At 43.6% G+C, this 14,039-nt stretch overlaps 1 protein-coding gene across 5 annotated transcripts in view; it reads left to right on the top strand.

The window, feature by feature from the left end:
* ARRB1 (arrestin beta 1) overlaps positions 1 to 14,039 on the top strand; it is an 841,034-nt gene that overhangs the window by 708,651 nt on the left and 118,344 nt on the right. For all 5 annotated transcript variants that reach the window (XM_078658595.1, XM_078658596.1, XM_078658593.1 and 2 more), the window contains one exon: positions 1,994 to 2,129. In XM_078658595.1, coding sequence (XP_078514721.1) covers positions 1,994 to 2,129 — 136 coding nt within the window. The remainder of the gene's footprint in view (positions 1 to 1,993; positions 2,130 to 14,039) is intronic.

Here is a 14,039-nt window from a genome sequence, read left to right as displayed (position 1 = left end):
CAATAAAAGTACACACTGAGCATCCTTCCAAGGAGAGCTTCTTCGAGCTTGGTCTGTCACTGAAATTGGACATTTAATACAACATCACCAACAGCTGGTAGAGCGCAGCAAGGCATTTTCAGCAGCTAGAGGTATACTTTAATAACATGAACAGAACAAAATTCACTCTGCAGGTTAAATATGCATTTTACAACTTATGAATGGGGAAATAAGACAGCCACACACCCAAGTGAGTAGTTTTTTTTCTTTTAATAAAAGTTGAAATTAAATAAAGTACAGGATAAGCCACTATAAATAGAAATAGGCCTTGCAGAGGAAAGTGCAAGTTATTTGTATTGTGGAATGTGGAGTTAACATACAATAATGCCCACTCTCGGGATACAATCCTTTAGAACAGTGGAAGGTTGCAGAGTGCAGCTGCCAGCAGAAAACACGCAGGGCAGCGACCGGCCTGCGGTCAGAGGACTGTCAGGAGCTGCACTTACAGTACAAATTGATCTCAATGCTGCTCCATTTTGCTGCTGCATAAGTCATAGGTGGGCTGCATCATTATATGTCAATATGCAACATATTTTATATGTCCCTTTTTATAAAAACAAAACGTAACTACTGCAAAAAAAAATAGCCAATGCCATTTACAATACTAAAAGCTCAAACTTTGCCTAATGCGAGACCTATTGCATTGCAAATGCTTGTTCCTTCTTTCTGTGTTTTGTTTGCAGTCTGGGGACATTTGCCCTCCTGGTCTGGTGGTGTCTCTAGACGTGGGCAGTGTTTTGCCGGGTTACCCGGGTTCTTTTATTTTGATGAGTTTACGAGTGAATCAGCTGGTCTTGAAGATGATCCAGGCTGGAAAAGAAGCAATTGTTGGTCTTATAACATGGGGTGATGTGATTGAATTGGTGATGTTACTATGGGTGGGGAATCAGCATAGCGTGCAAGTACTTGCTCGGTCAAAGGCGATACTAGAACAGGAGCAATAGGCATTGCTAAATGGTTGTCAGAGGGTGATCCAGAAAATGCAATGCAAATGAGCTGAGAGTCAGAAATTCAAGTGCAGTTCTACAGTCTCTTTCACGCTGATCCTTGTCTGCACTTCTACTCTGACACCATATCAACTCCAGTGCAATGGGTGCATAAAGTGTGGGAAAATGCTTCAACAACTGCTTCTCCACCCTTCTCCACCCTGTGCGTGTCACGTGAAAAAATCAGTGCAAAGGAAAAAAGTTTGAAAAACATTATGAAAAAATATATTACCAGTTTCTTACACATGCACAATTTCTAAAATATGGAAAGTCTACTCATTAGAAAATAAGTGCATGACTGAAATTCTGAATAATAGTTGTAGTATTGAATATTGAGTAGGGAATATTAAGATAACACAATATCGTAGCCAAAATATTGAGGACCAACATGTTGTAAGGTAAGTATACATAGGCAAGTATAGATTTTCATATTAGCGGCACATTTACATACTCCAAACATATATATGTCGTCAAGGTACATATACTTGAAGTTAAGTATAGGGAATCTGTACTTTCCTACGTATACTTGTCTTTGATAATTTGGTCCCCACATTATGGTAATGATCGCCGCATCCCCATTTTTCTGTAAATTTACTTCCATGCATTGTCACCTGATCTCATCACCTCGAGTCCTGCATCTTTCTAGGTAAAGTGCTTTTTGAAGTGAGATAGCTGGTGTTTTATTTGAAAAGAGGACCTTCTGCTGAGCATATTGTTCTCTGCTCAGATTAACCTGACAATTGTCTGATCAGTATTCAGCCTCCTTTCATGATGAGTGTAATCTATTTCCCTGTGAATAGAGTCATGACTCACATAGATCATTTTCCATTATTATCTCAAAAACATGTTTTAGTGAAAGACTCGAATTGAACTGACAAGGAAACAATGTAATGCAACAAATGATTACAGTGAGAGAAAGAAAATAATTCTAAGTGAGAAAACGTTTTCTTTTCTAAAAATTTTTGCAGGAATTCCGTGCGGCTTGTTATTCGAAAAGTTCAATATGCACCAGAGAGACCAGGCCCCCAGCCCATGGCTGAGACTACCAGGCAGTTCCTCATGTCTGACAAACCTCTGCACCTGGAGGCATCGCTGGACAAGGAGGTAAAACCATCACCATCACAGCTATCAATGTTTGATGACTGGGGAGGGAATTTGAGGTACACTTTAGGAAGTCTTACCCTTGCATGCAATATTTCTCAGTAATTTTATATAGCTCCTGAGCACAGTTTCTCCAGGTTACCATGGCCTGGCAGGTCTCCTGCTATTGTATCTCAAATTTGATGATGTTTGGAGATGGGACCTGGAGAGAAATGTTCTGTAAGAAATAATTATAGGTCATCAGAAGTGGGACAGCTTTGTAAAATAGAATATATGGGCAATTCACAAAGATAAACCCTAAACCTAGGTTTATGACTGAATTTGCCTTTTTTATGCCGGCCAGGAATCCACAAAGGGCTTCCTGGTGGGGTTAAATGCATTTACGAGTGCAGATTTCGCTGTGTCGTGAAATCCACACTTGTAAATGCAACCGGAGGATGTAAAGGTCGTACTAAGGCATGGTTTGCCATGGAAGTTTGTAAACTCCCGTGAACTAGTACATTTGTAGACATTTCCTAAGTCCGATTCAAGACCTTTCCATCCGCAAAGTGCTCAAAAGTTTTTTTTTTTTTAACAGAGTTTGATATAGTGCGAACTTGACCCGGTACCGGGTATCAGAGTGCTTTACGTTGCACCAGTGGTGTTACATGAGGACACATTCATTTTTGTGAGGCACGGGGAGATTAAGTCATTTGCCCAGAATCACAGGATGTTCAGCGTCCTTGCTGAGACTCAAACCCGGTTCCCCAGATTCGAGGTCGACCACCCTAGCCGCTAGGCTAACTCCTTTCCCTTTAATTTGCAGCTGACCGAGATCACGAATCCGTTGCTTGAAACCTTATACCTAACATTAACTATATAAAAAAAGTTAATTGCACATAGCTGTCCCCATTTTTTGAAGTGTTAGCCCCGCCTCCATTGGTTGACGTGTTAGCCACCCCATTGGTTGAAGTGTTAGCCCCACCTCCATTGGTTGAACTTCTAGCCCCTCCCTAAAGTCGAGTCTAGTTGCACCCAGGGGCGGCTGGCACGGCTCGCAGGTGGGTCTCATGCAAAGGGGGGGATTCGGGCACGGGCTGCGTACTCCAGTAAAGAGCTAGATTGACTCCCCGTTCCAGGTTGGGAAGGAGAACTGATCGCTCCCACATTTGGTAGGGTGTAGAAGAGGAAGAACTTTCTGATCAGGGAAAAATGTTTTCCCCATGGAGAAATAAAAATAAAAGTGTGCGTTTGCACAGTGGACAAGTCCTCTGTGTGGTCTTTCCGCTGTTACGTTGCACTTTCATTTTAAGCACGGGGAGATTAAGTGATTTGCCCAGAATCACAGGAGGTTTTGGCGTCGTTACCGAGACTCGAACCCAGATCCCCTGGTCCGAGGTCGAGCGCCCTAGCCGTTAGGGCAACTCCTCTCCCCATGACTTAGCCGGGGTGACTGTTTTAATCAGTACCTAAACCACCTTAATTTTCAAATGTTTCTCAGGTTTGTGAGGCCTGTCAAATGTTTCTGATGTTTACTAAACCAAGATTTATGGTCACTTTAAAACCACGTTTTTTCTTTAAATGGCCCGTGGAGAGGATAGGCCACTGCATATCTTGCATACGCGTGCATGTTGTATTATTCTTCACCCCACACAGCCAACTTCAATTTCCCCTGCTTAAACACATCTTATATAATAAATACATGCATTAATAAAGTATGCCACAGACAAGTGGATACATCCGTATAGAGCTTCAGCAACCGGCAAGATAAGCTTGTTGTTGACATCAGATGTTGGCCAACAGGAACTTCGGAAAGGCCAACTCAGCCTTTCATTCTTATGAGGTTGATAAGTCAAGTGCCATTAAATTGTGCATTAGTTCCCTACTGTCGTAGGTTCCCTTGCTCTCCAGATCACGGTCTGGCATACTGATAGGGATCCATGGATATCTTTATTGACATTAGAGGTACACCTGCGCTCACCTGCAAAGCGCTAGCCTCATGACATATATTCCTTAGCTCCCTTTCATTCTACTGACCTATTTCCTTCCCTTTTCTCTTTACTCCTCTACTTTCATTACAGGGACCTAGTCCTGCTTACACAACCGTGTGAGCTGATAAATGGCAACCATTATGGTGGCTTTGCGCTATATTAAAAAAGTTAATATTACCCATTACTCATATATAAAATGTATTCAGTCTTGCACGCAATAGTGTAAGGGGAGTAGTTCAGTCTCTTTATATGGGGCATGTTGTACACAACATGCTGCTATTAAGTTTATTGGAACGACAGTGGTTGACCTTAATTTCGCAATTGTCTTTTATCTATCATCTTTTTTTTGTTGAGTTTAAAGAGCTTTATTGAAGCAGATAAAGACCAAGGTACAATATTACATCAACAATCATAAAAGAGTTACAAAAGATATCATAAAATGTGTATGTAAAAGGAAAGGTGAAAACTTAATATAGTGAACTTTATCAAAAATAAAGCCAAAGTTAAGAGCAATATTAAATAGTTATGTAACATAACAAATTAGCATTTTCAGGTTTTATAGGAGATGAAAGAAAAGATAGAGAGAGAAAAAAGAGAGAAAAGGAAAAGAAAACAACATAAAATCAACATCCTTACCAAATATATTAATTAAGAATATCCAATTTAACCTCTGCAAGGATACCCATGGTGTGCTAATCAACGTCCATTAAAATTTACACATACACTGATGGCTCACAGCTATATCGGGAAATCTTTTCTGCTGCAGACGTTGGTGCCTCATACACCATCTGCATCTCATGCAGACCTGGAAGGTTAGGAACGACCTACAGAAGGCTATTCACTACCTACAGCGTAACCCTCCGAAAGCAGAAATCTTGTCATTCAAAAAGACCAACAAGCTACAAGTAGTCCAATGCTGGCTCAATGACATGAACTTTAATGGATTTGAACTCTAGTTCTCACCCATGGTCAAGTTACTTGAAAAATTAAATACCAGCATTTGTAAAGCGCACAGCTACCTCCGGAGAGGTGTCTCGGCGCTGGGGACCTTCGGGAAGATTAAGCAAGCTTTTACCCAGAGTCACCTGGTGCTGGGCTAACTTGCAGCCGGCGATCAAACCGTGAACCCCGTGGTCCGGAGTCAGGCACCCTGGCCGCTGCGCCACACCTCTTCCACTTGGATTCACCCTGGACACAGAACTCACCCTAAAGGAACCCATCACAACTGCCCCAACTCTACTCTAATTCAGGAAACAGCAGAAGAAGCATCAGTTTGAAGAATGCTGCTGCACAATGCAGTAATGATTCACTCAGCCAACCCACCAATCACATGTTGACCGTACCTTTGACCCTATGTACTTCTCTGCTGACTTTTGGCTAGTCTTGGACTATGCAACTACTGCATATGTATCAACATGAATAGGTTTCAACAGGTGTGTAGCTAAGTATGTCGATTGTGGCCCATTCATCCTCCAGACAATATATTTTGCTATTTCTAATGCTGTCTCCCTTTCACTCATATACATCATCTAAGCCCAACTCTTTCAACTTGCTAGAACCTCCTTCCTACCATGAATCAAATGAACCTGTAGCAAGGAATCTAGAGCTGATTAGAGTTCAATGTGTGCAAACAAAAGGTTTCCTTTCAGTCCATGTGCTTCCATTGCCTTTGTTAAAGCTGCATGCTTGGGTTTCATGTATGGCGTCTCACATTCCCCATTATATTACTTTGACCCTATATCTAACCTGGATGAGCTGTCACCAGAAAAACTTTACTGCATAACAGGGTTCTTCCATAAACAGGTACCATCGCACACACCTTATCATCCAACACGCTGGCAACCCTTCTGCTTGGTGGGAGCCATGCACTCACCTGGTCCCAACCACGGAGATGACACTAGAGTCGATGCAAGACTCTCTGAAAACCGGGCATAGTGAAGGAAGCTATGCATTCTAGCACAAGCCGGCCTCCAGGGGAAAGGGGGCAGGGGTTGGGGGTTGGGAAAAAATAAGAAAATAGAGACTTGTGGCACTGGATAAGCTCAGCAATTGGACAACGCTCCGTAACAGGATTTGTTGCTTCAGAAATCTTCTGTCTGTGAGATAGATATGCACTGGACCGGAGCCTCTGAGTTTGTGATAACGCAATGCACTGCAAATAACAAGAGGAGGCAATCACCATCAGTACACTAGCAGGCCTTCTTACACATTGCCAACTTTAGTAACATTTCCATTACAAGCTTCTTCTACAATTTGTTATGTAAGCTGGTTAAACAGGTTCACAAATAGGTATCTCTGATGCTCTTGAGGAAGACCTCTATATATTGATTAGAGCCTCTGAAACTTCCAAAGTAAAACGCACTGCATCCCTCATCCTTCTAGACCTCTCTGCCGCCGCCGACACGTCTCTCCTCGCACTCTAGCAGCCAGACTGCACGACGCTGGAATCCAAGGAACCACCCTCAACTGGATCCATTCCTTCCTCTCCAGCAGAACCCAGAGGATCTAACTCCCCCTTCCTCTCCAAACCCACGGAAATCAACTACGGAGTACCCCAGGGATCATCACTCAGCTCCACGCTCTTCAACATCCACATTACTCCCCTCGCCGCCATAGTTAGACAGCATGGGCTCAACATCGTATCCCACGCCAACGATACCCAGCTCATCCTCTTGCTCACAAAGAATCCCAAAGATACCAGACTCTGTTTCCAGGAAGGCTTGAAGAACGTGGCAGCCAGGATGAAGGACAGCTGCCTGAAGCTGAAGTCAGAGAAAACTGAGGTCCTCATCCTCGGTCCCTGCACCTTTGCCTGGGACCACACTTGGTGGCCCTCCGCCCTCGGGAGCTCACCCATCCCTACAGACCACGCTCAGAACCTCAGCATTATCCTTGACTCCTCTCTCTCCATTACCCACCAGATCAACGCCGTCGCCTCCACAAGCTTCAACTGCATTTGCATCCTCCGTAAGACCTTCAAGTGGATCCCCCGATTTCAGAAGAACCGTCACCCACGCACTCATCACCAGCAGACTGGACTACTTCAACAACCTCCACGCCGGAATCAACAAGTCACTTCTACACAGGCTCCACACCATCCATAACGCCACACCCAGACTAGTCCTTGGGACACTGCACCATGAGCACATGACCCAGCACCTACGAGGCCTCCACTGGCTCCCTGTCGAGAAGAGTGTTACCTTCAAACTCCTCACCCACGCCTAAAAATCCCTCCACAACATCGGACCGACATACCTCAATGAGAGACTTTCCTTCCATGTACCCAAGAAAACCCCCCACTCTGCCGACCTCGCATTCTCGGAGGTACCACGCATCCCTAGAAACAGAACTGGAGGGAGAGCCTTCTCCTACTCTGCAGCTAAAACCTGGAACAAGCTCCCTGTAAACATCAACCCTCCCCGACCCTGTACACGTTCAGAAAGGACCTCAAGACCTGGTTCTTTGACTGATCCAGAGCTGACCCCTCCCCCCCAGCGCCTTGGTACCCTCACGGGTGAGTAGTGCGCTATACAAATCCCTGATTGATTGATTGATTGAAACATGGGTGGAGTTACACTTGAAACATGGGTTGGAGTTTCTTGGACTCTCAAGGTAAAACTAGGCACTCAAGTTGAAGTATAACACTCCCAAGATATACAAGGTACACGGATTGGAGTATGACACTCCCAAGATATTCAAGGCTCATTGATCTTTGTACAAGGATCACACATGAATCAAACGCTCAAAGGAGAATTCTCTAGTCACTACTGTTCATCAGAGAAGCACAGCGCGAAATCTTAAGTCCTTGTAGGAAAACAGTTCATAGGCCAAAGTTGCAGGATGGGTCTGGAGCAAGAACAATCAAGGTGAACTGGAGGGAAGTCACTGAGAGGAAACTTGAAGAAAAGTCTATAGTCTTGAGGACGCAGATACTACGACCTGCTTACTGCTACAAAAGGACAGTTAGTGCACACTAACCTGATATCAAGTACTTAGCCTAGTACTTCAACTTGTCCTAAGTTTGAAGAAGGTCTTGACTCAGGAAGTCACCAAAGAACTGGAGTAGCTGAGCCAGAGGCGGAGACAAAGGGTGCGCGAGGGAGCTGGAGCCAAGGAAATCACCCGAGGGCTTGAATGGCAGCAAGAAAGAACACGGCCCTGGTCCTGTTGATTCTTCAGGTGAGTGGGAAGGCAGGAAACGTGTTCCACTAGGAGAGTAGGCCAAGGAAGGGGCTCGTTTTTGGGTGTGGTTTATATACAGTCTCAGGGTCCAATGGATGCAGCAGGATCACTTGTGGCACGTGGCAATCTGGAACGTTCTCCAAGACAAAGACTCCTGAAGGAGACATGTATTAGTATATTGTTTTAAATCCCCACAGGAGGAGCGGGTGCAAACTAACAGATAGAATAATTTAACAGGAAATGAATGTTAAATTTTTTTCTAAACCTGCACAAGGAAAAGCACTCCAAGGCCCCAGCAACAGCAGGAGCAAGCTAAGCCACTGGTTCACGTGTTCACGGAATGCTTACAAGCCCGGGTGGAAGGGAATCCATGGAAGAGGGGAAACTCTGGGCATGAAATCATAGCATGCCATAAGGCACCACCAAGGTAAAGCACTGCAATCTAGGCTAACTACACAGAGGGTACTTGAGGGGGTTGTGACAGTGGTTTTGGAGAGGCATCCAAGGAGCTACTATTTCCCCGGCCATACTGCTTCATTCCCCTGATGATCAGTGTTGTGTGCATCTGGTTTTGAGCTCTGGCAGTATTTCCACACTGGCCTACTGGTTTTCATTTCTCAAATTACAGCAGAATGTTCTAGGGTGAAGACAGGACAAAACAAGTGAAAATATAGGGTTTTACCATGCATTAAACCTGATCCCACACATTCTCCTTCAATCTGACTGGTAGAACTGAAAATGCAGAGATAAAATTATCTGAGGACATCAAGCGAGTTTGTGGTATTTCCCTTTGGTGACTTTAACTCCTTATAACTTGGAATAAGGGCTATATTGTTTTACTCGTACCTCTTTTTTCAGGTAATACAGCTAGATTCATGAACAAAAAATCGGCTCGCAAAGGGCCAGATTCTCAGAATCTGGCCCTTTGCGAGCGCAATTTTTGCATTTGGGATTCATCATCCCAAATGCAAAAATCGCTATTTGCGAAATCGCATATTTGCGAGGAATTGCATTTAAGGAATCTCTATTTGAGATTCCTTAAATGCAATTCATTAACCATTTTTAAATTGCGAATTCGCAATTTTTGGCCGCTATTTACCACAAAGTCTGACTTCGTGGTAAATAGCGAAAAAATAGAAAAAAGCACTTTAGTGCATTTTTCTCAGTTGCATGTTACACACACACATGTCCTTTGGACATGTGTGTGCGCAACACCTGTGTAAATTTGCATTTCAGGGGTGCTACAGGGTGTCCTTTGGACACCCCTGGCACCCTTGAAATCGCATCCTTATTTGCGATTAGCAACTTGCTAATCGCAAATAAGGAATAACTCCCCATTCATTCCTATGGGCCTGTAGGCCTGTAGGCCCATAGGAATGAATGGGAAGTTATTCCTTATTTGCGATTAGCAATTTGCTAATCGCAAATAAGGAAGATGTAGGAATCGCAATATTTTTTGCAATTCCTACATGAATCCCGTTTTGCAAGTCCTTAATAGCGATTCTTTACGAATAGCTATTAAGGACTCGAAAAACGGGATAATGATGAATCTAGCTGATAGTCTGTTTTACACCACTCTGCCATGGATAGCCCCCACTAAACATGGGTGTTTCTTCTGAACGCCCAAGTACCACCCTTAGAACTCCCCCTTGATGCAAAGTGGCGCACAGTAGGGCAAAGAAGCACAAAGCACTATTTGCAGTGAACACACGGAGCTCTACCAGTACAAAAAAGCTTTGTGTTGAAAAGCAAACACCCTTTCAAGTCTTTGTGTCGCTTTGCATCACAATTTGTGACTTTGCTCTGGCGCAACGTCTTGGTAAAGCTGCTACAAAATGAAAGATATCTTTTCAGCGCCTAGATACCTAAGTTTGGTTTCACTGTGTTTGAGTAGTTCATTCCATTCTTCAGGCCCCTTCTCTCATCACTTGTCTCTCACTCCTATTTTTCCTCTCTCCCGTCACATGTAGCAAAGCACAACGAACGGACTTCAACAGAGCACAAAGCGCTATACAAGCAGCTAACATAAAATTGTTCATGCCCCTTGGGTGGTGGGTGTGGGGAACTGCAAGTTTAGTGGTCTGAATTCTTTGGTACTTTTGAATTAGGGGGCATGGGTGCCTGTTTGTTTCTCTATATGTGTGTGTTTGCAAGTAGGTCCTTTGGTCTGTATATGAACATGTATGTCTGCTGCTCTGTAGCTCTGTCTGTTTGCATGTATGTGGCATGGTACCAGGGTGATTCAATCAGTTACACTTGCTCAATGATGTTTGATCTTCACATCAGAAGCTCAAATCCCAGCAAGGCCAACTCAACCTTCCAAGGTCAATGAAATGAGATCCATATTATCAGTATTATGTCCTCCTGCCATTTACACCCATTAGAACTGACAGATGCATAGTATGAAGTGTTATATATTTTTTTTAAATCTTTTTATTAAACATTAAGAAAAAGAAAAAGAACAACAAGCTTCAGATCATCATTGGTTACATTGTAACAGTACAGGATGAACATTATCACAGGCATCCCAGAACATGACAAATGTTGTTGGCACATACTAGCTGTTATTATCCGTACAACCTATGAATATAGGAACCTCTCGTCTCTAGAACAATTACAAGAGCACCCCCTGTGACACTGTCCATGGACCTTGATATTGCGCCCACACACCCCATATCTTTTTGGCTCCACAGCCTGACACCAATCCATATCTTTCTTCCAGGCTTCCAGTGTCGGCGCTGCCCCACCATGCCTGGGAGATGTTTCTCTTGGCTACACCCCCTGCTAAGGCCAGCCAAGTCTTGGCCCATTGTGACCAAGTCGTCTCTCCCGTCACTCCCGGTATATGCCACCTCGGGTCTAGTGGGACACTCTCTTCCACCACCTCTGTCATCACGCGAGTAATACCATCCCAGTGTCCTTGAATTTTGAGGCAGGACAATAGAATATAAAAAAAGGACCTGGACTCCCCACATCCCCGAACACACAAATCCATTGTACAGCTACCCATGCGTACGTTGACCATGCGAGAGGCATACAATCTATGGAGAATACGAAGCTGGACAAGCCTAAAACGTGCCTGAATGGCAAATTCTCTAGGGCTCTGTAAGGCCTCGGCCCAGTCATGGTACTCGAGGAGACCCACGTCCAATTCCCATGCCTCTCGCAGAGGGCCCAAGCAGTCTGAGGAGTTATTCACAAGCTTCTTATTAGTGAGAGATATTGATATATCAATAATGGGATCTAGGAGGAGGCGGTCCTCCAGTTGCGAATACTCTGCTAATGGAGTGCCATCCTTCAGGTGACAGTGAAGAGCATGCCATAGCTGTCGGTATCTGACGAATTCCCTCCCTCCCATTTGGAACTCCTCCCTCAAGGTGTTGAAATCTAACATCTTGCCTCTCTTCCAAACATCGCCCAATCAATCGATCCCAATAAGACCCAATTGTCCGGATCCCTTTAGTCACTTCAGTTCACTCAACCAGTCTCTGTCCCATAGAGGGGTGTGCTCCGTGAGCTTGGCCTCCCACCCTGTCATTTTAGTCGCCTTATGCCATACGTCGACGATAACTGTACGGGTGTGCATCGGAAGGAGTGGATTGCCTCCTCGTTTTCTAAACAGCTCCATCCTATAGTTACTACTGCTCATTGATAGCCGGTCCACTCTGTATGCCGGTTCCTCAAGTGGAGAGAAGACCCATCCGTTAATATTGACAAGGTGGGAGGCCCAGTAATATAAGTTATTTAACACCTTCGACGCTAATGACGAGCTGAGCTCGTCATGAGCCACGACGCTCCGGTGTTCATGACGAGCTCAGCTCGTCATGGCCCGTGGAACGTTCAGGTGCGGGAAGAATTCCCCCGCTGTGCTGAGCGTTCCACGGGAGTCAATACACCTGTGACGAGCTCAGCTCGTCATGAGCACCGGAGCGCCATAGCTCATGACGAGCTGAGCTCGTCATGAGCATGGGGGCGCAGTGCGCGCCCCCTCCCCCTCAGCACAGCGGGGGAATAACCCCCGCAGCGAAGGGGTTAAAGACAAGTCATTATCATCCTGATCAATGTATGGATGTCTGGAGTGTGGCTGTGTCCATGCACTGTACAAACGTCAAACCTGTTGGAATAGCCACTCCATGTTTAGTTTAGCAGCATGTACAAAGTGGATTTCTGAACAAAATCCTAATATTTATAAACATTAAGGTCTCAAAATGTAACCAGAAAGGCTAACAAAGCATGACCTAAAAATGTAGCTCTTCTTTAGCGGTAAAGTCTTCATAATCGATTCCTTTTTTAACTCTGAATAATTTTGTTTTGGCCTGTAGTCACACATTAATGAGCTTATGGGTAATTTGGGGAGTATGGAGTTATTCAATTTAAATGCATTTCTCCCAATGTTGTTTAATTATTGTTTCATTAGGGTGGTCTATTTTGATTGATTCTAACAGCAGGAGTCAGTCTTTTTGTTAATAAAATATTACTTGACTAATGACATTATTAGTAGGGATCCTTTAAGCAATGTTTGGTGAAAGCAAATTTACAAAGGGAGTCATTTAGAAAGCGACATTCTCATTTGCACTGCAATGAATATATTCATGAGTGTGTTTTAATCAGTGCTGCTGTATGCAGCAGGCCAGCTGAATTCTAATGAGAAGTCCCTCAAAGCATAAATCCTTGGTATGATGGGAAGGGCGATTGATCATTTTATAAGTGGTGCCTGGTGCCAGGACCCAGAGGGAGGGTTCCACATTCACATGGCATGTTAGGTCACAGCATTGATGGATGTCAGAATTGATTTATGATATAGCAAAGCTGTTAGCAACATGCAAACTTGCAAATCACCCGCCTTCCCTCTCATGGCCAAACTGGAATTATGTCTTGGTAAAAGCCAATAGGCCTGCCTTTGGCAAGCTGATGTGATAGTCATATATTTTTTTATCGTACCCATACGCCACAAACAAGAAAATACAATAGAAAATATGTAGCTGTTTTAACGTGGTGCCTCTAAGGTTTCAATGTAAATTTTACATTTAAAAAATAAACAGACTTTCCAGATAATTTTATTAAAGCAGTCTGGGATTTTCCTAGCAGTTAGTTAACTTAGAACATGTAAGAAACCCCTTTTAGGTTTTAATGCACATCAGAGGAAAATCGGATTCTTATTGGAGCAAAGAAAAGGCAGTATTGACATTGATTTGCTGTAACCCGATGAACATAGGTTAGTAACAGGAGAGAGACTAAAATATTAGAATAGGTCAAACAAATGGAAAGAAAGAAGAGAACAAAAATGCACTGGTAATGTAATGCATTGCCCTACTTACCCAGGCACCTCAGTGCACTTTTTTAGGAGGATCTGCACGTGTGATCAGGCACAATGCAGTCGGTAAGCTATTAATCTAGACACATTTTAATTATTTGTGTTTTAGTGAAAGTGAAATTGATCATATCTGTATTCAGAATCCAGAGAAGATAGATGCCAAATCTAAAATGCCCTTTCAATACAATTTAAACTATTGCTAACTGCAAGTGTGTAATTTGTACTATCCCATAACTGGATATAGTTGTCTTCCACTTTTAATAGGTTATCAGGACATCACCTAATATGTATACTATTAGGGAGATACTTAAACTAGGATTATAGCTGATGGAACTATTGGCCACCCTACAACATCTAAACAGGTGATCTTGTTGGTAGGAAGGGTATGGAAAGAAAAATGTCAGTCAAGGGCAGCACGAGGATGCATAGACTACCTATTTGTTGATT

The sequence above is a fragment of the Lissotriton helveticus genome, chromosome 8 (genome assembly GCF_964261635.1).
Source record: "Lissotriton helveticus chromosome 8, aLisHel1.1, whole genome shotgun sequence".
In the NCBI taxonomy this organism is placed as follows: Eukaryota; Metazoa; Chordata; class Amphibia; order Caudata; family Salamandridae; genus Lissotriton; species Lissotriton helveticus.
The sequence above is the reverse complement of the archived record's forward strand: the minus strand, read 5'-3'. Positions and strand labels throughout refer to the sequence as shown.